Source organism: Microcebus murinus, chromosome 19, assembly GCF_040939455.1.
Source record: "Microcebus murinus isolate Inina chromosome 19, M.murinus_Inina_mat1.0, whole genome shotgun sequence".
NCBI classification, from domain to species: Eukaryota; Metazoa; Chordata; class Mammalia; order Primates; family Cheirogaleidae; genus Microcebus; species Microcebus murinus.
Genome location: NC_134122.1, coordinates 36,166,557 through 36,192,445, shown reverse-complemented (window position 1 = coordinate 36,192,445; position 25,889 = coordinate 36,166,557). Strand labels below are relative to the sequence as shown.

At 37.5% G+C, this 25,889-nt stretch overlaps 1 protein-coding gene across 1 annotated transcript in view; it reads left to right on the top strand.

The window, feature by feature from the left end:
• Positions 1 to 25,889, top strand: part of LOC105870997 (S-adenosyl-L-methionine-dependent tRNA 4-demethylwyosine synthase TYW1) — a 176,878-nt gene that overhangs the window by 35,568 nt on the left and 115,421 nt on the right. The window contains exons 8-9 of the mRNA XM_012764072.3: positions 10,309 to 10,426; positions 15,893 to 15,945. Coding sequence (XP_012619526.2) covers positions 10,309 to 10,426; positions 15,893 to 15,945 — 171 coding nt within the window. The remainder of the gene's footprint in view (positions 1 to 10,308; positions 10,427 to 15,892; positions 15,946 to 25,889) is intronic.

Genomic DNA, 25,889 nt, shown 5'->3' with positions numbered 1-25,889 from the left:
TCCCAAAGTGCTAGGATTACAGGCGTGAGCCACCGCGCCCGGCCGTGTGTGTCTTCTTTGGGGCTGGTTAGCCCACATTCCCAGGCTACTTTCTGCATAATCATCATGACACACATCACATTAAATGTCCTTAGTTGTTACTGTAGAGCGAAGCAGTATGTCTAGTACTTAAGAGTCTCTGCTCTAGAGTTGGGCCAAAGCACTTTCATTATAATATTTTTTTGAATAATATTCACTAACTTTCATTGAGTCATACTGTCTCAGTATATATATCTGTGGGCAAGTCATCTCATTCCTCTGTGTGTAAGTTTTTTCATTTTAAAAATGAAAAGGCCAGGCGTGGTGGCTCACGCCTATAATCCTAGCACTCTGGGAGGCCGTGGTGGGCGGATTGCTCGAAGTCAGGAGTTTGAAACCAGCCCGAGCAAAAGTGAGACCCCGTCTCTGCTATAAATAGAAACAAATTAATTGGCTAACTAATATATATAGAAAAAATTAGCTGGGCGTTGTGGCGCATGCCTGTAGTCCCAGCTACTCAGGAGGTCGAGGCAGGAGGATTGCTTGAGCCCAGGAGTTTGAGGTTGCTGTGAGCTAGGCTGACGCCACGGCACTCACTCTAGCCTGGGCAACAAAGCGAGACTCTGTCTCAAAAAAAAAAAAAAAGAAAAGTAAAGATAACAGTGTCTACTTTATGAAGTTGTTATAAAGATTAAAAAATTAATCTATCCACATAGTATGTACTTGATAACTAATTCACTATTATTGCATGTTAATATAAGAAGATGTCTTCCAATGGGATAGATTTGGTGCAACTAGAATAGCACCGTGGTATCCTCCCTCCCTTCCTCTATAATAATGCCCAAGACAGTAATTCTAGGAATAAAGAGGATTTGAAGTACGGGAGTGATTCCTAAGAACAGGAGTTGTGTGGTGGTGGGGATGTTTGGAGAAGTGACCTAGAGAAGGAAGGCAGGGACAGGGGCAGAGGCCTGGAGGCCTTTTGATGTCCTGCAGCTGAGGGCCAAGCTTAATCCTAAAGGCAGTGGGAAGCAATGTGATTTGCCTGAATAGGAGAATGGGTTGGAGGGTGTAGGGAGAGGGGGGAGACCCAGTGTAGGTTGAGACTCTAAACCTACAGATCCCAAATGCAGCCCCTTGATCGAATCCAAATTTTACAGAACAAATCCTTTTAATAAAGGCCACACTCAAGGATCCAGAAGGCTACATGTGGCCCCAAGGCCAGGTTCCCCACCCCTGATTTAGAGTATCAGGAGAGATCAAAGTATACCTTGGATTATCTCATTCAATTCTCACAATGACCCTGAGATCTCTGTACTATTATCATCTCCATTGTATCATTTTAGCAGCTGGACCTTAGAGAGGTGAAACAATTTTTCCATAGTCAAATGGCTAGAAGTACTATCTCTTTATGTCATGCCCCTTGGCTGTTTCCCTAGGAGAGGAGTGGTTCCCAGAAGGGAAGCTGCAGAGTTTAGAGAACCAGGAGTCAGGAAGAGCCTGACAGTTCTTAGATTATTAATTTTCTGTTTCTCTTATGAGATTTGTTGTGATTTGTAAACGTAAAGCCATTTGCTACTTTTTTTCCCTCTAATAAATAAGTTTTGCTAAATATTCCCCACAGCATGTTCTGGCTAAGCAGACAAACACTAACACCAGTATCATTAGTTTTGAAAATAAATGGCAAATGCTTGTTGATTACTCACCAGACAAACATTTCAATTTACCAGCTATTTAAGTTACAGAAGAATCTCAGCATGTCCAGTTCTAATTATAAAGTTACTTTAGTATTGCAGTGGAATAAAATGAAGCTGGCTTCATGATTATTTTTAAGGCTTTGAGTATTTAATTCACCTAGAAACAAGAGGTGACATTCCTTCAACCCCAACGTGCTGCCTTTAAACCATCTTGATTCACCCATGGCCTGTGTAGCTAGGAGCACTTAACAGTGAGTTCTGAAATTACCATGTTTCCCTGAAAACAAGATCTACCCATAAAATAAGCCCTAGCCGGATTTCTAAGCATTTGTGCAATATAAGCCCTACCCAGAAAATAAGACCTAGTGATGGGCGTGGCTATGCAGCGTATCTGCACAACCCATGCATTTCATCGCCGAGTGGTAAAGAAGACAAGCAGCCCTTCTCATCTGCCCCATCGTGACAGCTACTATCCCAGAGGTGACCGGAAAGGTGCGGGCAGCCCCACCAACAAGGTCGGCTCCCCCTGTCAGGTCCCGGCCATCCTTTGCGTGCTGCAAGCTGAGGCTTTGAGGGGAAAGTAACACATCCCCTGAAAATAAGCCCTAGTGTGTCTTCTTGAGGAAAAATAAATATAAGACCCTGTCTTATTTTCAAGGAAACACGGTATTTTCTTAGGTTATCCAAAATAGAATCATTGTGTCAGAGTAAAGCTATTGACATACTTGGTCAAACTGCTTTTCCGCAAGTTCAAAAGGCATTCTTAAAACCTAGTATGTTTCTAGATCTGCAAAAAATGATGTTGGTATTTTAATAGGGATTGCATTGAATCTGTAGATCACCTTGGGTAGTATAGACATTTTAATAATGTTGATTCTGCTGACCCATGAGCATGGTATGGTTTTCTGCCTGTTTCCTTCCTCAGCGTTTCATAGTTCTTCCTGTAGAGGTCTTTCACCTCCTTAGTTAAATATATTCTTAGGTATTTTATTTTCTATTTTCTATTGTTGCTATTGTGAAAGGTATTGAGTCTTTGATTGTTGATTGGTTCTCAGTTTAACTGTTGTTGGCATATAGGAATCCTACTGATTTCTGTACATTGATTTTGTAACCTGAGACTTTGCTGAATTTGTTTATCAATTCCAGTCGTCTCATGGCAGAATCTTTGGGGTTTTCTAGATGTAAGATCATATCGTCAGCAAAGAGCAATAGTTTGACCTTTTCTGCCCCCTTTTGGATGCCCTTGATTTCCTTCCCCTGTCTAAGTGCTCTGGCTAGGACTTCCAGCACTACGTTGAATATAACTGGTTTTAGAGGCCAACTTTGTCTGGTTCCAGTTCTAAGCGGGAATGCTTTCAATTTTCCCCCATTCAGTATGATGCTGGCTGTGAGTTTGTCATATCTAATCTTTGACAAAGCAGACAAAAACATACACGGGGGGAAAGAACCCTTATTCAATAAATGGTGCTGGGAAAATTGGATAGCCACATGTAGAAGAGTGAAACAGGATCCACACCTCTCAGCTCTCACAAAATCAACTCATAGTGGATAACAGACTTAAACCTAAAGCATGAAACTATAAGAATTCTAGAAGAAAATGTTGGAAAAACTCTTTTTTTAAAAATTTATTTATTTTATTTTTATTTATTTTATTTTTTTTTTTGAGACAGAGTCTCGCTTTCTTGCCTAGGCTAGAGTGAGTGCCGTGGCGTCAGCCTAGCTCACAGCAACCTCAAACTCCTGGGCTCAAGTGATCCTCCTGCCTCAGCCTCCCGAGTAGCTGGGACTACAGGCACAAGCCACCATGCCCGGCTGATTTTTATATATATATATATTAGTTGGCCAATTAATTTCTTTCTATTTTTATGGTAGAGACGAGGTCTCGCTCAGGTTGGTTTTGAACTCCTGACCTTGAGCAATCCGCCCGCCTCGGCCTCCCAGAGTGCTAGGATTACAGGCGTGAGCCACCGCGCCCGGCCTATTTATTTTATTTTTATGTGTTTTGTGTGTGTGTGTGTGTGTGTTTTTTTTTCACTTGAGCTTGGCTGTTGCAAGGAAAATATGTTCATCAGAGGTTCCTCATCTGTTTAACTGGAAAAGAGCTCATAGAAAAGGCAGAATGGCAGATATTAGACATAAGAAGAGAAAAGAAATGGGATATGATGTTTCTGATACTAAAATCTGAATTGACAGAGAATTCCCCAGTGTCTAGTGATTTTCTTATCTCTCTACACTTCTTTCCTGTCCAGTGCCACCACTTGGAACCTTCTTCAAAATGCATTCAGTTATTAGGCAGGTGTAGTACCAGTATTGTGTTTATTGTTCATGGTAAAGGCCTAATACACAGGCCAATCTTGAAAATACTGGATTACCACGACTGGCTGTCAGGAGTCTAGTGTGTATGATGGCACCCCTAAGTTTCCCTGAAAGAAATGGTGAAGGAGACAGTGGATTTGCTATCTGGGCCTTGGTGATGCTGGAATTAACATTTCAGATAAACAGAAGAGACCAAGGCTACCCCAATATCTGGGGATAGAGAGTTATCCAGAAGGGAAGAAACTTTCCTAGACAAGGCCTTGGCTTGAGATACTCAGACTGTCAATAAGAACAGTACTTTTGAGTGTGACTCCCCAGGGTACTTGTAAAGATGAAAATCATGAGTTGCCAGAGGACACCATGGTCACCATCTAGAGGACATGTGATGACAGTAGGAGAGAATAAAGCCAATGGAGATAAAAACTAAGGTGAGAGACTGACGTGGGGGCAACCCTCCCACCCCCGGGTGATCTTACTGGAGGCCCTGAATCTACTCACGGCTGCCAGTTCTACTCCCAGACTTCTAAGTGATATAATCCTTTTGGAAAAACTCTTATGACATTGGCCTAGGCAAAGAATTTATGGGCTGGGCGCAGTGGCTCACGCCTGTAATCCTAGCTCTCTGGGAGGCCGAGGCGGGCGGATTGCTCGAGGTCAGGAGTTCAAAACCAGCCTGAGCAAGAGTGAGACCCCGTCTTTACTATAAATAGAAAGAAATTAATTGGCCAACTGATATATATATAAAAAAAAAAATTAGCCAGGCATGGTGGCGCATGCCTGTAGTCCCAGCTACTCAGGAGGCTGAGGCAGAAGGATAGCTCGAGCCCAGGAGTTTGAGGTTGCTGTGAGCTAGGCTGACGCCATGGCACTCACTCTAGGCTGGACAACAAAGTGAGACTCTGTCTCAAAAAAAAAAAAAAAGATTGCTGTGAAAATTCAGTATAAAAAAAAAAAAAAAAAGAATTTATGAAGAAGACTCCAAAGGCAATCACAGCAGTAACAAAAATAAATAAATGGGACAGGCTCAAACTTAAACATTTGTATCCCCCATAAGATGCCGAAACAAACAAACAAAAAAATATGAAATATGGGTGTTATGAAAAGCTTGATGAAAGTCATGAGGAAAAGTAGTCATTTTAAAACTGACCTATGACAAGTGAATGATGTATAGAGGATTTATTTAGTAAAGAAATAGGAACCTGAACATGGGTTTAAATTGTAGCAGAAGGAGCTGTTAAAGATTAATAACCACTTTTATTAGTTTAATAGTAAAAACTCCTCCTCTTCATGTTTTTTTATACACGACGGAGAGTTTTTAATATTGAAAGGTGACAAGTCTAGAATTAGTTACTGAAAGAAGTTTAGGGTCTAATTTTCTGGGGCTAGAAATAGGTGTCTGATAGTTTAAGGCAGGTGTCCTCAAACTAACGGCCTGTGGGCCACCTAGCACATTTATCCGGCCCTCCGGGTGTTTTTGCTTCCACTGCCTGTCCTGCTTAGCAGCTGACTGGTCCCGGGTCCACAGAGCACACTCTCCAATGGTTTGAGGGACAATGAACTGGCCCCTTGTTTAAAAAGTTTGAGAACCACTGGTTTAAGGCATTCATTCATTTATTCGGCCAACATTTACTGAATACCCACCCTGAGCTGGCATGGCTCCAGGCCCAGGCAGGTTCACTGCATAGAAAATCTGTAGAGAATGTGGAGATTCTATATCCAAAGTTTTCTCTATGAATTGATAAGGAAGAGAATCACCCGATTGTTAACAAGGATCAGTAAAACAATCAGAAAGACTTTCCCAGAAGAAATGTATGCTTTGATAAGGAAAAGCTCATTTTTGCAAAACACTTGCATGGCAGTTATCCAACTGGATGGCCTTTTACCTTAAAATCTTTAGCAGATTGCTTTTTTGGGGCCTTATTTTTATCCTAGGCAAAATTGGGGTGGTACTATAATTTTTGAGATGATAGTATGAAAATGAATTAGGTAGTATTATATGATATCTTTAATAAAAAAGAAAACTAGTACCACTGTTTTATTCTCATTATTACATAAGATTCATATAGTCCTGTCAATTTATAAAGAACATTTCACTTATTCGTTGTCATTCTTGTAAGTGCTTAGGAAACTGTTTCATAATTGGCTTTCCTTTTCGCATGTCGGGAAACAACAGCTTGGAGAGGACACAAGTTTTCTTTCCAGGCAAGTGTGTTGGGTGTGGGAGGTGGGAAGGGGTGAAAGTAGAGATTGGAGACAGGGAGACCATTTAGTTTGGCTATTGCAGTTGTCCCTTAGGAGAAGCCAAGACTGTGGACAAGAGCAGGAGCTTTGTGAATAGAGAGAGCTGCTATGTTGGGAATTGAAACCCTAGAACTTGTTCCCTCATTGTTCAATGGGATATACAGGAGAGGGAGGAATCAAGGTTGACTGATTCTGGGTTCTACATTTATTTCTGCGTAGGCTATGTAACAACTGTAAATAAATACATAAAAATAGTTGGGGTCTTATGTGGCTGTTAATTGTTATATTCTGGGCAGAAAGTGAACACTGTCTGCACCTAGGAGATTAGAATTAGAATTTGAATGGTGCATTAAATTCCCTTGGGGAATGTTATGAACCACTGCATTTCTTTTGAGAAAGGAAGTTACTACTGCATCTGGAAGATAGGACTAAACTGCCATAGCGAGAGGGAATGATAAATGTTTGTCCTGAGTGCTCAAGACCTTTAACCATAACCCTATGATTGAATCTGGAGTAGCAGCACCCACATTTTAAAATAGATAATTTCTCAAGTGATGGGATGTGGAAAGTGTTCCATGGCTATGGTTTAGAGCACGCCAACCTTTTTGGCACAGCGGACCAGTTTCATGGGAGAAAATTTTTCTATGGACTGGGGTGTAGAGGATGGTTCAAGCACGTTACATTTGTTCCATTTGTAGCCGCTCCCCAGCACTCTCATCACCGCTTCAGCTCACCTCAGATCGATCATCAGGCAGTAGATTCTCATAAGGAGCAGGCAACCTAGATCCCTCTATGTGCAGTTAGGGTATGGGGTTCATGCTCCTATGAGAGTCTAATGCCGCTGCTGATCTGATAGGAGGCAGAGCTCAGGCGGTGATGCGAGTGATGGGGAGCCGCTGTAAATAAAGGTGAAGTTTCACTTGCTGGCTGGATGCTCACCTCCTACTGTGTGCTCAGTTCCTAATAGGTCGTGGACCAGCGGTTCGGGACCTCAACTTTAGAGTACATTCATTTCATAGGGGTCAGAAGTTTTTGTTTAAAACCACACGAGGAGGCCGGGCGTGGTGGCTCACACCTGTAATCCTAGCACTCTGGGAGACCGAGGCAGGTGGATCGCTCAAGGTCAGCAGTTCAAAACCAGCCTGAGCAAGAGTGAGACCCTGTCTCTACTAAACAAATAGAAAGAAATTGATTGGCCAACTAAAAATATATATAGAAAAAATTATCCGGGCATGGTGGTGCATGCCTGTAGTCCCAGCTACTCGGGAGGCTGAGGTAGAAGGATTGCTTGAGCCCAGGATTTTGAGGTTGCTGTGAGCTAGGCTGACACCATGGTAATCTACCCTGGACAACAGAGTGAGACTCTGTCTCAAAAAAAAAAAAAAAAAAAAACCAACAAAAGAAACACAATAGGGAGGGTGTCTGTGGAGCCCTGGGCATAGTGGTCAGAGGCCAGTGTCATGGGCTGGGTCCAGTTATGGATTTACATGATCTTTGGGGCAAGCAGATAAATTTGTGAAGTTTTGTGGTGACAGAGGCTTTTGAAGACAAGTACTGCCACCCCCTGCCAATTTTTACATGATTAGTAGTGGAATCACAGTAACTTGCTGTGGAATTACTTCAGAGACATTTAAATGCTCCCAAGGTCAAGGTTAGTTCATTTTGCTCCATCACAAGACTTCCTTTTCAAGCTCACACCTTTGCTTTTAGATTAAAAAAAAAAAAGCCAAAGGATTACTTTTTTTTTTTTTTTTTTGAGACAGAGTCTCATTTTGTTGCCCAGGCTAGAGTGAGTGCCATGGCGTCAGCCTGGCTCACAGCAACCTCAATCTCCGGGGCTCAGCGATCCTACTGCCTCAGCCTCCCGGGTAGCTGGGACTACAGGCATGCACCACCATGCCCGGCTAATTTTTTCTATATATATTTTTAGTTGGTCAATTAATTTATTTCTATTTTTGGTAGAGACGGGGTCTCGCTCAGGCTGGTTTCGAACTCCTGACCTTGAGCAATCCGCCCACCTCAGCCTCCCAAAGTGCTAGGATTACAGGCGTGAGCCACCACGCCCGGCAGGATTACTTTTTTATTTTAAAATATTGTAACAAAATAATAACTGGAGCCCTTTTTTTCATATAAAATATCTAGCATTAAACTGATTACTTTTATAATAGAAAAGAACAAATGATTGTTGTTTGTTTATAAATTTTTTTAGTTCCATCCAGAAATGTAGTTAAGAACTCTATTAACAGAAACAAAATTGTTCATTAGCTTTGCTTTTTGATTATATTTAGTAATTTGGAGTGCTGACTTTTAGGACAGATAGGACTTAATTAGGTTTACTTTTCTCATTTGGTACATTTGACTCTCCACAGTGCTTTTTGAGAGCATGCCCCTGAAGCAACAAAGAAAGTAGAGAATTTAATTCCAGATTTCATTGGTTCACTTTCTGTGTGTGTTTAAATTTTTAATCTTGTTCTATATTTTATGTATGGAGAACTTTGAATAGTTACAAATTAGAGAGTAATACAGGGAGTCCTTCTTCCCTATTGCTCAGTTTTACACCAGCCACCCGTGGTCCTCATCCACCCTTCATACGTCCCTTCTGTGTTATTTTGATGCAAGTCTCAGACAGTGTACCGTCTGTGAGGTATTTTCATTTTTAGGTAGAAAGGGTATCATAGTGAGTCCACTCGCTGATTGACTGGGGGCTGGATGGCTGGACCTTTATTTTATTTTTATTATTATTTTTTAAAAATATTTATTTATTTATTTATTTTTTGAGACAGAGTCTCACTTTGTTGCCCAGGCTACAGTGAGTGCCATGGCATCAGCCTGGCTCACAGCAACCTCAATATCCTGGGCTCAAGCAATCCTACTGCCTCGGCCTCCCGAGTAGCTGGGACTACAGACATGCACCACCATGCCTGGCTAATTTTTTCTATATATATTAGTTGGCCAATTAATTTCTTTCTATTTTTATAGTAGAGACGGGGTCTTGCTCTTGCTCAGGCTGGTTTCGAACTCCTGAGCTCAAGCAATCCACCCACCTTGGCCTCCCAGAGTGCTAGGATTACAGGCGTGAGCCACCGCGCCTGGCCTTGGACCTTTAAAATGGACAGGCTTTGAGGGCGCTCTGGGGCTTGGTAGGAGGGCCACTGGCAAGGTGAGTTATTTTGAATTTCTGCAGCTCTTAGTAGGATTTGATGAATGTCTCCTCTAAAGTGTAACTTAGATTTTGTGTGTTGTCTCTGAAATTATTACTTAGCACTCTGCCATCTTCCAAAAAGATGTGGAGATAACATAAAAAATGTACGTAAAATTTAAAAAGAGAGGAAGAAATCAGTGGAAAGAGTGAATGAGGATCATCTTGTCATATGAAACCAATCACAGTGAATATAAGACCAGCACAGTGTTTGTAATGGTGATCAAAGGTGTGCTGGTAGATTTTCTGGTGGTCAAAGTCAACAGGAAACACAGTTAGTTTTATGTTAATATTGTCCTCCAGATTTCTTAATTATATCTTTCCATATCACTGAAGAGAAATTTCCCCTGCAGGATCTTCTAAAAGGGGTCATTGATGTGTGTGACTGTCGGTGGTATTGGAGTAACTTGGTCTCTGAGCTGATAGCTCTCAGGGTAGTTTGGAGCACTTTTTTCACTTGTTTTAGAGGTTTGCAGATGTAATGCCAACAGTAACTATCTATAATTTATTGAATAGCTATTATGCATGACATATCCAGGTATTTTTATTTTATTTAAACTTTAACATATTTGTTCCATATATTTTTTTTCCTATTTTTCTCCTTTTTCAGGTGAAGAAATTGAAATTCAGAGAAAATAAATAATTTGCTAAAGTTACAATAAAATAAATCCTGGCATGTGTTTAGCTCATTGCCTAACTGGAAATGTGATCACTTTGGAGAGGACAGGGTTGTGGGCTTGTGGTTCCCAAGGGGCCTTTATATTGATGGTTGGTGTTCACAATTGCTGTGTTGTTATTTTCATTGCACATTGCCAATTCTGGATTCTTTTAATGCAGAAAGAAAAGGAGCAGCAGGAAGAAAAAACTAGTTTGTTCAGGAGCACGGGGAAGAATGAAGATGGTGAAAGAAGAGCTATGATAACTCCTGCTCTCCGAGAAGCCCTTACTAAACAAGGTGAAAATCCTTGAAATTGTTATGTTACTGTCCTCTTAGGCATTCTAATTTAATTCCTAAGAGATGAAGCATAAAATAGGGACTGCCAAGAGAAAAAAGATAATGAAGTCTCTTCTCTAGTTAGCTCAGCAGTTGTGTTACAGTGGCAGATGTAACTGCCTAAAGATTCACCTTCTTGTTTCTGTGATCATTGTTTTAATTAGAGTAGACTATATTAAAGTGATTTTATTAATAGTATAGATTTACATTGTTCATTATTTATAAACTGCTTGAAATGAATACTTAATTTAAGTTTGCACTTTAATACCAAACACTCATTTCAAAGTAGGTTAAGTGATTGTGGTTCATCTTTATTAGCTTTGTGAAATTCTAAAGGAATCAAATAATTCATGATAATTTAAATTTTCTTCAGATTATTGATTTTTGATACAGTATTTCTTTCCTCTCGATAGTTTTTTTTTTTTCTCTCTCTCTCTCTTCTCTCTCTCTCTGTCTCAATTACCATGTTCATTGTCATTGACCTCAGCAGCAAATTTATCTTGAATTCACTTAGGATCACAGGAATCAGGAGAAAGTGATTTAAAAGGTGGTTTCTCCAGCACATTTTAAGAAAAGGGACCAAAAGTTATTTTAGCTTCCTCAATAGATTGCATGTTGCTTATTAGGAGAATAAATTAATATTAAATGCAATATATGTCTTGTCTTTACTATGGCATCTGTTTAGGAGTTGTTCAAATTGCTGCAGTAGAGCTCTGCAAATAAAATCATGTAACCTATTATCATGGATCTAATGTACTGTAATTTTATCAGTGAAAGGTAAAATCTCAAATAACAAGTACAAACATTTAACAATTACCTATAAAGATTTGTAAAAGTAAAATTTTTCCAATAGATTTCATTCTTGTCATTTTGTAAGACGACCTTGCAGTCCACCTGTTTGTAACTTTTTAAATAAAATAGACATCTGTAAAAAAAAAATAGTATAGATTTAAATTTATCATCTTAACTATTTGTTTTCTACTTATGTTTTTTTTTTTTTTTGAGACAGAGTCTCGCTTTGTTGCCCAGGCTAGAGTGAGTGCTGTGGCGTCAGCCTAGCTCACAGCAACCTCAAACTCCTGGGCTCAAGCAATCCTGCCTTAGCCTCCCGAGTAGCTGGGACTACAGGTATATACCACCATGCCTGGCTCATTTTTTCTATATGTATTAGTTGGCTAATTAATTTCTTTCTATTTATAGTAGAGACGGGGTTTTGCTCTTGCTCAGGCTGGTTTCGAACTCCTGACCTCGAGCAATCCGCCTGCCTTGGCCTCCCAGAATGCTAGGATTACAGGCATGAGTCACCGTGCCCAGCCTTATCTATTTTTTGATTTCCTGTTTACTATTTTTCTGGTTTCTTTTAGATTTAATTTAATTTTTTTATGTTTCTATTTTATATCTTTGTTGGCTTATTAGCTATAATGCCTTTGCTATTTAGCAGTTGCTTGAGGTTTTATGCTATACTTTCATCATCGCATAGTATATCTTTGGATGGTATGCCACTTCATGTATAGTAGAACCTTACAATTGTATATTCCCATTTTTCCCTTCTTAATCTTTATGAAGTATCATACATTTTACTTTTATGTATGTTATAAACCCTACACTACATTACTATTTTGGTTTAAACAGTCAGTTATCTATTACAGATTTCCGTAATTGGAATTGTGCATATTTACTCTAGTTGCCACGTTCCGTATTCCTCAGTCCCTCGTGTAAATCTGTGTTCCATCTGTTACCTTTTTCTTTCTGCCTGATGGACTTTTTAAGTTTCTTGTAGTACGGGTTTGTTGGTGATGAGTTCTTTAAGCTTTTGTATATATGAAAAGGCTTTATTTTGCCTTCACGTTTGAAGGATGTATTTTACTGGACATAGAATTATGGGTTGAAAGCTTTAATTTTTTCTTTCAGCCCTTTAAAGATAATGCTCCACTGTCCTCTTGCTCACATTGCTTCTGATGAGAGGTCAGCAGTGTCATCCTTTTGTTTGTTCCTTCAAATATAATCCCACCACCACTTTTAAGATTTTCTCCTTATTACTCATTTTGAGCAATTTAATTATAATGTACCTCACTGTAGTTTTCATTTTTTGTTTTTAACCTGGGTTTTGTTGAACTTCTTAGCTCTGTGCATTTACAGTTTTCATCAAATTGAACAAATATTGGCCATTATTTCTTCAACTGTTTTTCTGTCACTGCACGCACCGCCACCCTCCAGCTTCCTTTTGGAATGCAATTGCTTGTGTAATAGGCTGCTTGAATTTGATCCACAGCTCACTGATGCACTATTCATTTTTTTTTTTTTTTCTTTTTTGAGACAAGGTCTTGGTCTTTTGGGGCTAGAGTACAGTGGCATCATCATAGTTCACTGCATGTTCAAACTCCTGGGCTTGAATGATCTTCCTGCCTCTGCCTCCCTAGTAGCTGGGACTACAGGCATGGGCCACCATACCTGGCTAATTTTTCTATTTTTTTGTAGAGACAGGGTCTCTTGCCTAGGCTGGTCCCAAATTCCTAGCCTCAAGTAGTCCTTCTACCTTGGCCTCCCAAAAGTGGTAGGATTACAGGTGTGAGCCACCACACCTGGCCTGCATTATTCATTTTTAAAAATTCTTTCTTTTGTCCCACTGTTCATTTTGGAGAGTTTTTATCACTATGTCTTTTAAGTTCGGTAGTCTTTTCTTCTCTAATGTCTAGTCTTCCATTAGTCCTATTCACTGTATTTTTCAACTTGGGCATTATAGTTTTCATTTCTACAAGTTCAGTTTGGATCTTTTTATATCTTCCACATCTTTTAACTTTCTGAGCCTGTGGAATACAGTTATAACTGTTTTAATGTCCTTAGCTGGTAATGTCTGTGTCATTTCTGGGTCAGTTTTGGTTGATGTATTATTTTCCTCATTGGTCATGTTTTCCTACTTGTTTGCATATCTGGTAATCCTTGATTGGATGCCAGACCTAATTTTTCCTTATTATGTGCTGGATATCTTTGTGTAAACACTTTTATAAGCATTTTTGAGCTTTTTGGGAGACAGAGGTAAATTACATGGAAATAGTTTGAGCTTTGAGTCTCCCTTTATGACTTAGGTTAGGTTAGGTGAGACCAGAGCCAGCTCGGTAAAGGGCTAATTATTCCTTACTATTGAGGCAAAACATTTCTGTGTGTTTTACTCAATGCCTTGTACATCTTGAGGTTTCCAGTCTGACTGGTAGGATAGGTCCAATTCCCAGCCTGCTATGAGCACCAGGCATTCCCTTAATCCTTTCAAATGGTTCTTTCCCATTCTTGTGTAGTTTTTCTCTCACGTGTACACTGGTCAGTACTCAGGCAAATACTTGATAAGAATCCTCTGCAGAATCTTGAGTCTCTCTGTATAGCTTTCATCTGTCTGGTACTCAGTCCTGCAAACTCTAGCCATCTTGGTCTCTTCAGACTCAGCTTTATTTCCTCAACTTGGAGAATCCACTGGACTTTGCTTGGGTTGCCTCTCTTTGCTTTGTGGCCTGGAAACTTTCCAGACAGTAAGCTAGGATAATGGTAGGGCTCATCTTGTTTGTTTCCCATCTCTCTGGAATTACTGTCTGTTGTTGCATGATGTTTTGCATCCTGAAAACTGTTGTTTCATAAATTTTGTCCATTTTTGGTATTTTAGGTAGGTTAGTAAATTCTCTCTGTTATTCCATGTGGGCTAGAAGCAGAATTCTGCACTATGATTTTTAGCCACTGCATACTGTTGGCTGATCTTTGCATTGTGGTCAACCTTAGTTCTCTTTTGTTCTATAATGTGCAGTTTTTTCCATACCTAAATGCAAAATTTTATAGGACCATGTATATCTCAGGAGAAAAAATATAAAGAATTAATATATGGCCGGGCGCGGTGGCTCATGTCTGTAATCCTAGCACTCTGGGAGACTCAGGCGGGCGGATTGCTCAAGGTCAGGAGTTTGAAACCAGCCTGAGCAAGAGCAAGACCCCTGTCTCTACTAAAAATAGAAAGAAATTAATTGGCCAACTAAAATACATAGGAAAAAATATTAGCTGGGCATGGTGGTACATGCCTATGGTCCCAACTACTCGGGAGGCTGAGGCAGGAGGATCGCTTGAGCCCAGGAGTTGGAGGTTGCTGTGAGCTAGACTGACGCCACGGCACTCTAGCTAGGGTAACAAAGTGAGACTCTGTCTCAAAAAAAAAAAAAAGAATGTAATGTATAAACAACATAATATGGGAATCCAATAGAAGAACTAGAATTTTCTCTGGGAATCTTTTAAATCCTTATTCTGTATCAGAGATTAGTCAGTTCAGTTGGATTCAGTTCCATCTTCAAGTAGATAAGCAGTGCTTTATTTATATGCAAGATGTTTACATAAATGTGGAAGAGGATAAAAGATACAATGCTATAAATATTGCCACTAGAGACTTGTAATCCAAATTGACTTTGTTCCAATAATCATCACACTGTGAATATAGATGTTTAACCAGCCTCTGATCCACTTATGCCATCATCTAGACTGTATTTTTCCGTTTGCTTCTTTTGCCTGCAAGACTTTTTTTGTGCAAGAGACTCATAATTGTGGCTTATTATTTGAAGCTTCATGTGAAACTTTATTGAAAAAAAATGAAATAGAAGAAAAAAATTTTGAATTCAGATCCTTAAGGGGAAAAAAATGAAATAGAAACTTTATTGGATGTTTCCTGAAATCAGGATGTTCTACTTATTTATTTTACTGATTTGTTTAAAAAGGAAATGAGATTATATTGCCATGGCTTTTTTCATGCTTTTTATGTTTTATGTGACTCAAAACTTTTAAATGATAGGTTATGGAGTGGTACTGAGAAATTCACATTAGGTTCCTAGTATTTGATTTTTCCCTTTTTGGGTTAACATTTGTTGATTTTAATCTCCTGGTGCCCATCTGATTCTTCATCATTTTACAAAGATTACTGATGATAATTCCCTAGTCATTCCTTTGAAATACATTGTTACTTTTGCTTTATAGCCCTGCATATGGTTTAATTCTACAAATGTTCCATAGATCCTTGAAAAGAATATGTATTCCATAATTGTTCAGTGCAGGGCTCTGTAAATGTTCTTGGTCATGTTTATTTATTGTGTTACTAAATCTTTTTAGAGCTTACTGATTTCTGGCCTATAAAATCTGTTAGATACTGAGAAATTGAAATCTTCTTATATGATTTTGGTTTAACATACTGTTTCTTTATGTATTTTGAGTCTATGTCATTAGACACATATACATTTTAAATTGTTTTCTCAGCCTCTGGAATTAAACTTTTAATGTCTTCACCTATGGGGTTGTTGACTGCTATAATTTAAGCAAAGAAAAATTATTTTGCTAAATTTTAATTATTACCTTTTAATATAAGGCTTTGTGTCAGTTCAATTTTGTGTTCCCTGCTTTTCCATTCAGGTTATCAGTTGATTGGGAGCCACTCTGGGGTGAAGCTCTGCAGGTGGACAAAGGTATTTATTTGTTTTTATTCAAATGTTGTTTCTATGACATACAACTTTTATATGGCTATTATATGCAGCCAGTAAAGTTACCATTTAAAGGTCTAATTTAGTAAAATGCACAGATTTTTAAATGAATTTTTTTAATGAGTTCAGCAAATTTTGATGGATGTAGAACCCATATCCACCAACCCCAATTAAGATATAAGCTGTTTTCGTCACCCTAGTGAATTTACTTGTTCCCATTTCTAGTCAGTAACTCTGTCCCCCTACCCAATTATTTCAATTGCTATCCCTGTAACTTAGTTTTGCCTTTCTAGAATTTCATATGAATAGAATCATACAATGTGCAATCTTTTGTAAGTAGCTTCTTAAATTCAGTATATTCCTGAGGTGCATTCATGTTGTATCATGTACCAATAATACATTCATTTATTGCTTGGTAGTATTCCATTGTATGAATACACCACAGTTTTTTTTATCTTTTGATAGACATTTGGTCTGTTTTTAGTTTTTGGCTATTATGAATAAAACTGCTATGAATATTCTTTCACAATAATTTTTTGTGAGCGTATATTTCAATTTTCCTTGGTTAAATCCCTGGAGGTGGAATTGTTGCGTCATAGGCTAGGTATATATTTTACTTTATGGGCAACTCCCAAACTGTTTTGCATGTGGTTGTCCTGTTTTGTACTTGTATCAGCAATTTAGGAAAGGTCTGTTGCTATACTTTCTCACCATCATGTGGTATTGTCTTTTAATTTTAGCCATTCTAATGGATATGAAATACTATCTCATTGTGGTTTTAATTTACATTTTGGTAGTGATTGTTAATGACTGAGGAACACCTTTTTATGTACATATTGGCCCTTCATACTTATAAAGTGTTCACATATTTTATCCAAATTGGGTTTTTGGACTTATTTCTATTGATATCAAGAAGTTCTTTATATATTGTTGATGTGAATCTTTTGTCAGATATGCATTGTGACTGTTTCCTAGTTTATGGCGTCCCTTTTCATTTCTCTAATGGTATCTTTTGAAAATTTTAATTTGGTTACAGTCTAGTTTATTGTTTTTTTTCTTTATAGTTAGTGCTTTTTGTATTTTAAGAAATCTTTGCCAATCTCAAAGTCTCAAAGATATTCTAGATTTTCTTTTAGAAGCTTCATATGTAGTTTTAATATTCATGTGTAGGTCTGTGATTCACCTTGAATTAATTTTTATGAATGGTGAGAGGTAAGGGTCAAGGTTCATTCCTCTACCCCCAATACGGATATCCAGTTGTTTTTGCATCATTTGTTGAAGACTTTTGTCAGCCTAAATAACAGAACAGAGAGAGGCTAAGAGAAAATGATGTTTATTTGGGAATAGAGCATTGTAGTGGGAATATTCATGCTATAGTAAATTATGTGCGTATTCAGGGAAGTTAGGAAGACAAAGGTTTTGAAAGGAAAAAATGAGGATTACATAATTATTTTGAAATAGTTATTCTTGGCTACAAAGGTCAATAACAAGGGTGATGCCAATCTGAGATTAGGCAGTTGCTAGGCAGATGTCCTTGCAAAAATATAAGGTTTTGTATAAGATTGTGATGGCCTTTGTGCAAGGTTATGGTTTTTATAGAAGCGTTTTTGTTATCAGGCATACAGGCATGAGAACCCTCTCTTCATGGGCTTCCCCAGCTCTGTTTGTCAGGGTTTTCTTAACATTAGTGACTCATTTTGATTCTGACAGCTTTCATATTTCTCTTTTAATCAAGATCTTTCTCCAAAAGCATCACTGATCAATCATCCTGTAAGTGAGGTTTTGATGTCCCTTGATGCCAGGATGGGCCTTTCCTGGTTGCTGGTCTTTTCCTGTGTTGGAAGTAGTGATTGTTGAGTAAGAGTCAGTGTCAAAACTCTTTTAACCACATGTGAACAGAAAGAGAGATTGGAAGAGAGTGACTCTCAGGCCAAGTCTACTTGGAGTTTTTAAAAAAAGTTTTTAAAGTGCTGGGCCAGCATTATTTCGTTAGGAGTTGTAGTTCTGCTAAAACTTGACAGGTAACAAATACAAAGTTTAAAAAGAGAAAATACAAAGTGAACTTAATAGTAATGTGACAGTTCCATTGAGCCATGAACCTAGGCTTACAGACAACCAATTGAATAAATCAAATGACGATAGGGAATTAGGTGAGACCTGTTGTAACCTGTGGCCTATTTTGTTATTTCGTGTATATCGGCCTCCACTTTGTCAGAGGAATTTATTCAGGTACAACATGTAGTATTAGCATTGGCACAGACATTTTCTTATTTAACCAATGGATACTAAAGGATTTAAGTTAAGGTCTGTTAAGTTATTAATACCAGCAGAAGCTATTGATTATAAAATTTCAATCACATCATTATCCTGCCAAGTGGAAAAGGTAGCATTAAAGGGGGTAAAGTCTCATTATGATGTAAAGTCTTGTTCCCTTGTCTTGGGAAAGGCTGTTTACAGTGTGAATACATGAACTTTTTCTCCTTGTTTGTAGTTAGAATACCTGACATTGGGACAGTTTGATGAACTTTTTTTGTGGAGTTCATATATCAGGCATGAGGCTTGTTTCTTTATTTTTTTTAATTTAATTTTTTTTATTTTAGCGTATTATGGGGGTACAAGTGTTAAGGTTACATATATTGCCCATGCCCCTCTCCTCCCTCGAGTAAGAGCTTCAAGCGTGTCCATCCCCCAAACGTTGCACATGAGGCTTGTTTCTTTAAATTCATCTTATTTCAGCTTATAGGGCTTTAGGACCAGAGCAGCTTTTGGTTTTGAGTTGGAGAGAAAGTTTTACAATTAGTGCCAAATATTGGAGGAAATTAGGAGAATTCAGGATCTAGTCTAGTCTACATTTAGATAAGGACTTGACAGTGCACAGGGCTACAGTTTAATAACAGGTTTATTATAGGTTTTTGGGTTTTTTTTAGAAAAATAACTTTTTTTTCTCTATGTTGATCACATAGGAATCTCAGATTTAAAAACCTCTTGAGGCTAGGAAGCCAAACCAAGGCAGATTTTAGATTTTACTTATAATCTTAAGGTTCTTGGGCCTACCGGGAAGTGACAGTTTTTACTTACTGTAAGGCTGGCAACTCTTGAAGTCATGCGTGAGACATTTCAGTCAAAGCCTCCGTAATATAACCAATGTTTCCAATTGTATCCTGCTTATAATTAGAGAGCAGATTTTTATTGAATTTATATAGATAAAAATAAGAGTACTCACAAATAGTTTCTGAATTTTAGAGGAGTCAAGTAGGGAGAAAAAGCAAATGCCTTCACCTCTTTCACAAAAGTATACTTTACCAAATTGGTGTAAACTCTAGATAGCTTATGAGAGAAACATTTCGTAAACCTGGAAAACAAAACATTTAAGGAACAAACCAACAATGATTTAAATAAAAGTCAAAAGCATTATCTTTATCAGTTACTTAATTTCTTTTTCTTTCTTTTCTTTTTTTTTTTTTTTTTTTTTTGAGACAGAGTCTCACTGTTTCACCCTGGGTAGAGTGTAGTGGCGTCATCATAGCTCACTGCAAACTTAAACTCCTGGGCTGAAGAGATCCTCCTGTCTTAGCCTCCGGAGTAGCTGGGACTATAGGTGTGTACCATGTCGCCCGGCTAATTTTTCTATTTTTAGTAGAGACGGGGTCTTTCTCTTGCTCAGGCTGATCTCTAACTTCTGAGTCCAAATAGTCCTTTTGCCTTGGCCTCCCAGAGTGCTAAAGTTAATTTTAGGTCAGAAACAGTTAATTCAGGACTTTGATCTTGAGAGGAAACCTGCCAAACATATCAAAAGAGTCAAAGGATTACAGGCATGTGCCACTGCACCTGGCCTTTAATTTCTTGTAATTAAATTTTTGTTTTGCTTGATCTTGATTAGCAGTTTTATGAACCCATCAGTTTTTTTTTTATTACAGTTCTGGAAATCTTTATTTTTATATTTAATTTTAATTTATTTTTTATCTTTAGTCCGTTCATCTTAAAGGTATCAGAAATCTATGTTCAAGAGTCTTTTCCATGTAAAGTAGTTTGGACTATAGCTAATTGCCAACATTTTTAGAGAAGAATTCAGAACAATAACTATGGATAACAAAAACTTAGAATGGCCATGGTTAAGATCTGATAAAAATTCTCAATACAAGGAAATTTAGTTAATTTTATTACATGCAGCATTTTAAGATAACAACCGGAATCATGACCAACAGTATCACATGAGGACCATCAGACTTTTATAAGTTTTGTATAATCTTCAGAATACATTAATAACATATCCATACAAATATGACCTTAGGAGAGATTTAACATAACAATCAAAATTATGACTGATAATGTATTAGATTTTTATGAATTTATACAATTTTTAGGATATTTATATCAATAACATCCACATATATATAACAAAAGAAGATCTAGTGTCACATATCATTTGACAGTGGTTCCCAGATAATTTACAAAATATGTATATTTATTCCTTTGGGTCTTTCCAGGGGCCAACCCAACTAGAAAATCCTAAAGTTAATTTTAGGTCAGAAGCAATTAATTTAGGATTTTGATCCTGAGGAAACCTGCCAAAGATATCAAAAGATTCAAAATACTTGATCAAAACAGAATCACAGGTCACTGTTAAATAATATTTACTTAATCATAGTGATAATCAAAAGACTTTAAAAGCAATATGGAAAGCTACATGGATATAAAAACTTCAATCCTTTTAAAGGTCAGTTTTTCTAAGTACTCAAAAACTTAATAAAGACAACATAGGAAATTATCTTGATAAAATGTAAAAACTTTGGCTTTTAATTTTAGACCAGTTACCAAAAACGTAAAAAAACCACAAAAAACAAAACCTTTTGTAGTTGATTGCTTCTCCTAATGGGAAGCACTTTTTTTATAACCTGGAAGTGAAACCTGATGAAAAGGCTACTTGAGTTTAATCAGCCACAGGAAAAGTGTGTCCAGAGTCAGGACTGTAGTATAGAGGAATTGTAAACAAGAAAACTAGTATCTTTTTTTTTTTTTTTTTATTTATTTTTTATTTGGACGAGGTTCTGGGGCCCCAAGAGCAGGGGCCCCGGAAGTCGCCCGAAAACTAGTATCTTGAGCAAGGGAATATATGGCTCTTAGTAACAGCATAGGAAATTTTCTTTTTTACGTGGAATAATTCAGACATATTAAGAAAAGCCAAGAGTACAGAATCAAATTGTACTGGAGGAAAACATTGCTTTTCTAGACCTTAAAGATAAACATTTTAGCCTCAGGTCATAACAACGGAGTTAGAACAGGAAAAAAGAGAAGAGTTACAGGAGTTGACAAAAAGGTTGAAGGAGAAGGGTTTCACCTCTGCCAAGTAAAAAGATACACTTTTAAGGGGAGAAAGAACAGAAGACCTGTGATGTACATGTGACCTGCAAGTCACATGTGGTGAGGTACAGCAAAATTTAACTTCTGAGATATAAGCCTGAGCAGTTTCAAAAAGAACAAGTTTTACCTGAAGAAATGAAATTACCATTCTGAATGAAAAAGGGAGCATTTCCAACCTGAAACTAGAGAAATTAATTAGATCTCAGGAAGAGAAGATGGCTGTTAATGAAACAGATTTTAGAATTAAGAATTAAAACCTCTTGCAGTTTTTTGATTTGTTAAGGATAAATTACGACTTTCAGAAAAACTTGTTGTTCTAACATAGACAACCAAATTTTTTAGTTTTGTATTAGGGTATTTTTAATATCAAAGCTCAATCTTATAAATAATCCCCTTTTAATTATAGCCAATTGAATCATACTCTACATTCCTTTCATAATTTCTCTCTTCATGAACCATATCACGATTTTACTTAGACCATTGACACCATGCTTCCACTTTTGCTTTGTTCTATACTTTCTCTTTCTTTTTTTTTTTTTTTTTTTTTTTTGAGACAGAGTCTCGCTTTCTTGCCTAGGCTAGAGTGAGTGCCGTGGAGTCAGCCTAGCTCACAGCAACCTCAAACTCCTGGGCTCGAGTGATCCTTTTGCCTCAGCCTCCCGGGTAGCTGGGACTACAGGCATGCGCCACCATGCCCGGCTAATTTTTTATATATATATCAGTTGGCCAATTGATTTCTTTCTATTTATAGTAGAGACGGGGTCTCGCTCTTGCTCAGGCTGGTTTTGAACTCCTGACCTTGAGCAATCCGCCCGCCTCGGCCTCCCAAGAGCTAGGATTACAGGCGTGAGCCACAGCGCCTGGCCCTTTCTCTTTCTTAAATAACCATTTTATTTTAGGACAAGAATTTGTTATACAATATTCTTTTTTCTTTTTAGACAGAGTATCACTCTGTTGCCCGGGCTAGAGTGCCATGGCATCCGCCTAGCTCATAGCAACCTCAAACTCCTGGGCTCAAGCAATCCTTCTGCCTCAGCTTCCCTAGTAGCTGGAACTACAGACATGCGCCACCATGCTTGGCTAAATTTTTTCTATATAATTTTTAGTTGTCCAGCTAATTCCTTTCTATCTTTTTTAGTAGGAATGTAGTCTTGCTCTTGCTCAGACTAGTCTCGAACTCCTGAGCTCAAACAATCTGCCCACCTTGGCCTTCCAGAGTGCTAGAATTACAGGCGTGAGCCACCGTGCCCGGCCATACAATATTCTTTCTCAAACAAAATTATTCTCTTTTTAACCTTCCTTATAAAAATATATTGTCATATTCATAACTTTCTTCTCTTCTTCCTTTTCTACTTACTAGTTCTTTATTTCTATTTCGTTCATAAATCTTTATTTTGAAACAGTCTATAAATAACCTCTGAATTAGAGAAAATTATTCTTTAGAATAAATAAAGAACATATTTTAATGCTTGTAATATTTTCTTACTGAAAATATTTTTGGGCACATTTTACATACAAAATTATATATATTAGAATTTTAAACTCTCAGTAACCTTAAATTTTAGTGAAAACTTAGGGAGCAAGAATCTTGATTTGTCTGTCACTTACCAGTATTTTATAGATGAGAACCATTTCATATTGTTTAGAAACATGTTTCCTGTAGTTTTTTTATTTTAGTTGGCAATGACTCTTTTCCTGCCTATTATTTAATTGAACATAACCTTAAGATTTCAGATTACTTCAAAAGTTCATTTAAAAGTGTTTGTTGCCGTTATATTTACCTGATTTATGTATGTATGTATGTATTTATTTTTGAGACAGAGTCTCGCTTTGTTGCCCAGGCTAGAGTGAGTACTGTGGCGTCAGCCTAGCTCACAGCAACCTCAAACTCCTGGGCTCAAGCGATCCTACCTCAACCTCCTGAGTAGCTGGGACTACAGGCATGTGCCACCATGCCCGGCTCATTTTTTCTATATATATATTAGTTGGCCAATTAATTTCTTTCTATTTATAGTAGAGACGGGGTCTTGCTCTTGCTCAGGCTGGTTTCGAACTCCTGACCTCGAGCTATCCGCCCTCCTCGGCCTCCTAGAGTGCTAGGATTACAGGCGTGAGCCACCGTGCCCGGCCTGATGTATTTATTTTTAAAAGTTTACCTAGATTACTTATGAGAACTGAGATATTAGAGAAAGCTAGTCATCATTTCAAATTAATTTCCTACCAAACATATTTATAACCTCTATATATCTGGTGTTTACTTAAGTAAGAACCTCAGAATTAAATATATAGGTATTTTTGTTGATAACTCAGAAGAGACAGCTGTTTTCATTGAACCAACAATATTAAATTAATCTTACTTATCATAAAATTACACAAAGAAGCATTATTCTGTTTTAGACTGGGTTTATAGTTTTATGACCTTAGTGCCAAATCCCAACACCTTAAAATATCTATCAGAGACAAATATAAAACTGACCAGTAAATCTAGGCAAAAATGTATACTGACAATTTTGAAAACATTTCTATTTTTACTAATGATTTTAAAACCAGCCAATTTATTTATTTATTTAATTTTAATTTTTATTTTTTTTTTGAGACAGAGTCTCGCTTGTTGCCCAGGCTATAGTGAGTGCCGTGGCGTCAGCCTAGCTCACAGCAACCTCAAACTCCTGGGCTTAAGTAATCCTTCTGCCTCAGCCTCCCGAGTAGCTGGGACTACAGGCATGTGCCACCATGCCCCAGCCAATTTATTAAAGACTTATCTAAGTCATGTAAATTAAAAGACATTTGAGTTAACCACTATATATTTTTTATGAGCGCTTAATTCTTTAAGGGCTTTCTGCCCGACTATGCCAGATTTTATCATGTTGACACAGCATATAATAAATGAACATATACATAAACACATTATACATACACATAAGTAAAGTTTTCTCCAGTTATTTTTGGATTATAGCCATGAGATAGTAATATAAACTCATTGGTTTATTAAAAAAAGTTAGATCCAAACTATATTTTTGATAACATTTGAACTTGTTCTTATGGCTAACTTTCTTTGTCCTGATTAGCAGTGTAATGAAGGGCTGTGGATAAAAATTTAGGTAAAGCAGTTTCCATTGCTGTTTGATTTTTTAAAAACTCTTTTAAAAAAACCCTTTTTAAACCAACCCCCCCCCCTTTTTTTTTTTTTTTACTTTCAAATGAGTTTAGGGTTGAATTTTCAAGGTTTACCTTAAGGTGGTACTACCTGAATTGTGTAAAAAACCCAAAATCTCTAGGTAGCCTTGAATTGGTAACAAATCTATCTTTTGTTTGCCTGTCTGGTTTGTTTAATTAGCAAATATGGGCAGGGAAGAATTTTAGAAGTTTCTTGTTTTTTCCTGGCCTTTTGGTCTCTGTGTGGCAGAAGAAGCAAAATTTTTGTGTTGGACAGAGATACCTTATATTATTGCTTTGATCTGAAGGTTTTGACTTGTTTGGTCTGAGAGCCTAACTTTTATAAACATATGTCTAGTTCTTTTTCTTTTACATTATTAATTTTTCAATTAAGTGTCCCATCCCCACATATAATTGCTAGTTGGGTAAACCTAAATTTATATTTCTAAAAGGTATCTTGATTGTTGGTTACCATGGAGCTGCTGTAATTTGTAAAGCCATTAATTTGAAAGCCCTTTAAGACTTCATTCTCTCTCTTTTAAAAAAAATCTTTGCTATAATGTCATATGCAGTGAGTTTCATCTCAACACCAGTAGAAAAGTCAACAGGTTCAAAGTAGGCAGAGTAAAAAAAAAAAAAAAAAAAAGAGAGAGAGAGAGAACTTGTTAACTCTATAGTTGCAGGTTTTTTGAATAATGATCATTGGAGCTCTGAATTTTCCTTGAAGTAATTTGCCTATCAGTTTAAAAATGTCCAGAAGAATGGGTCATAGTATGTAGCTGGCTGTAGTCTCATAAAACCTGGCATGCCTTAATATTTGAGAATCCCATTCTGTTTCTTATTATGTTGCAAAAGCAAAGAAAATGCTATAAATCCTACCAGGGAATGTCAGGAGTTTAGACTGGTGTTTTAGATATTGGCAACTGTCCTGGTGGTGTTTACTTAGCCATCCTGTGCTATTACCACCCAGAAGTTTATTTTTGGTCTCAGGGGATTTTCAGAAACAAGCAAGGGAAAAGAGTCAAATCAAACAAAAAGAAACCAAGATAAGAGTGTTCACAAAAATTTTAACCTGGGTGTGCAGGTCAAGCAAAATATTAAACTTGGTGTGCAAAACAGAGATGACATGCCTCACAGACAGAATGTAAATTCTATAGAAACTCAGGAGTACTCAGTCCAGAAAGAAACTTGTCTTTATGCTGGAAAGGACTTCCCAGGGAAGACAAAACATGTATCATCCCAGGAGAGATGTATGGTCCTTTATTAAGGTGACCTTATCCAAACTAGATCCGAAATAAAGTAAAAAAGCCTCTGTCAAAAGGAGAGAGGCTCAACCTGAGAGAAGAGTCACACTGGGGCAGAAAAGGTGAGCCATGGAGGCAGAGAGCTCAAAGGGTTCAAGTGAGTGCCGC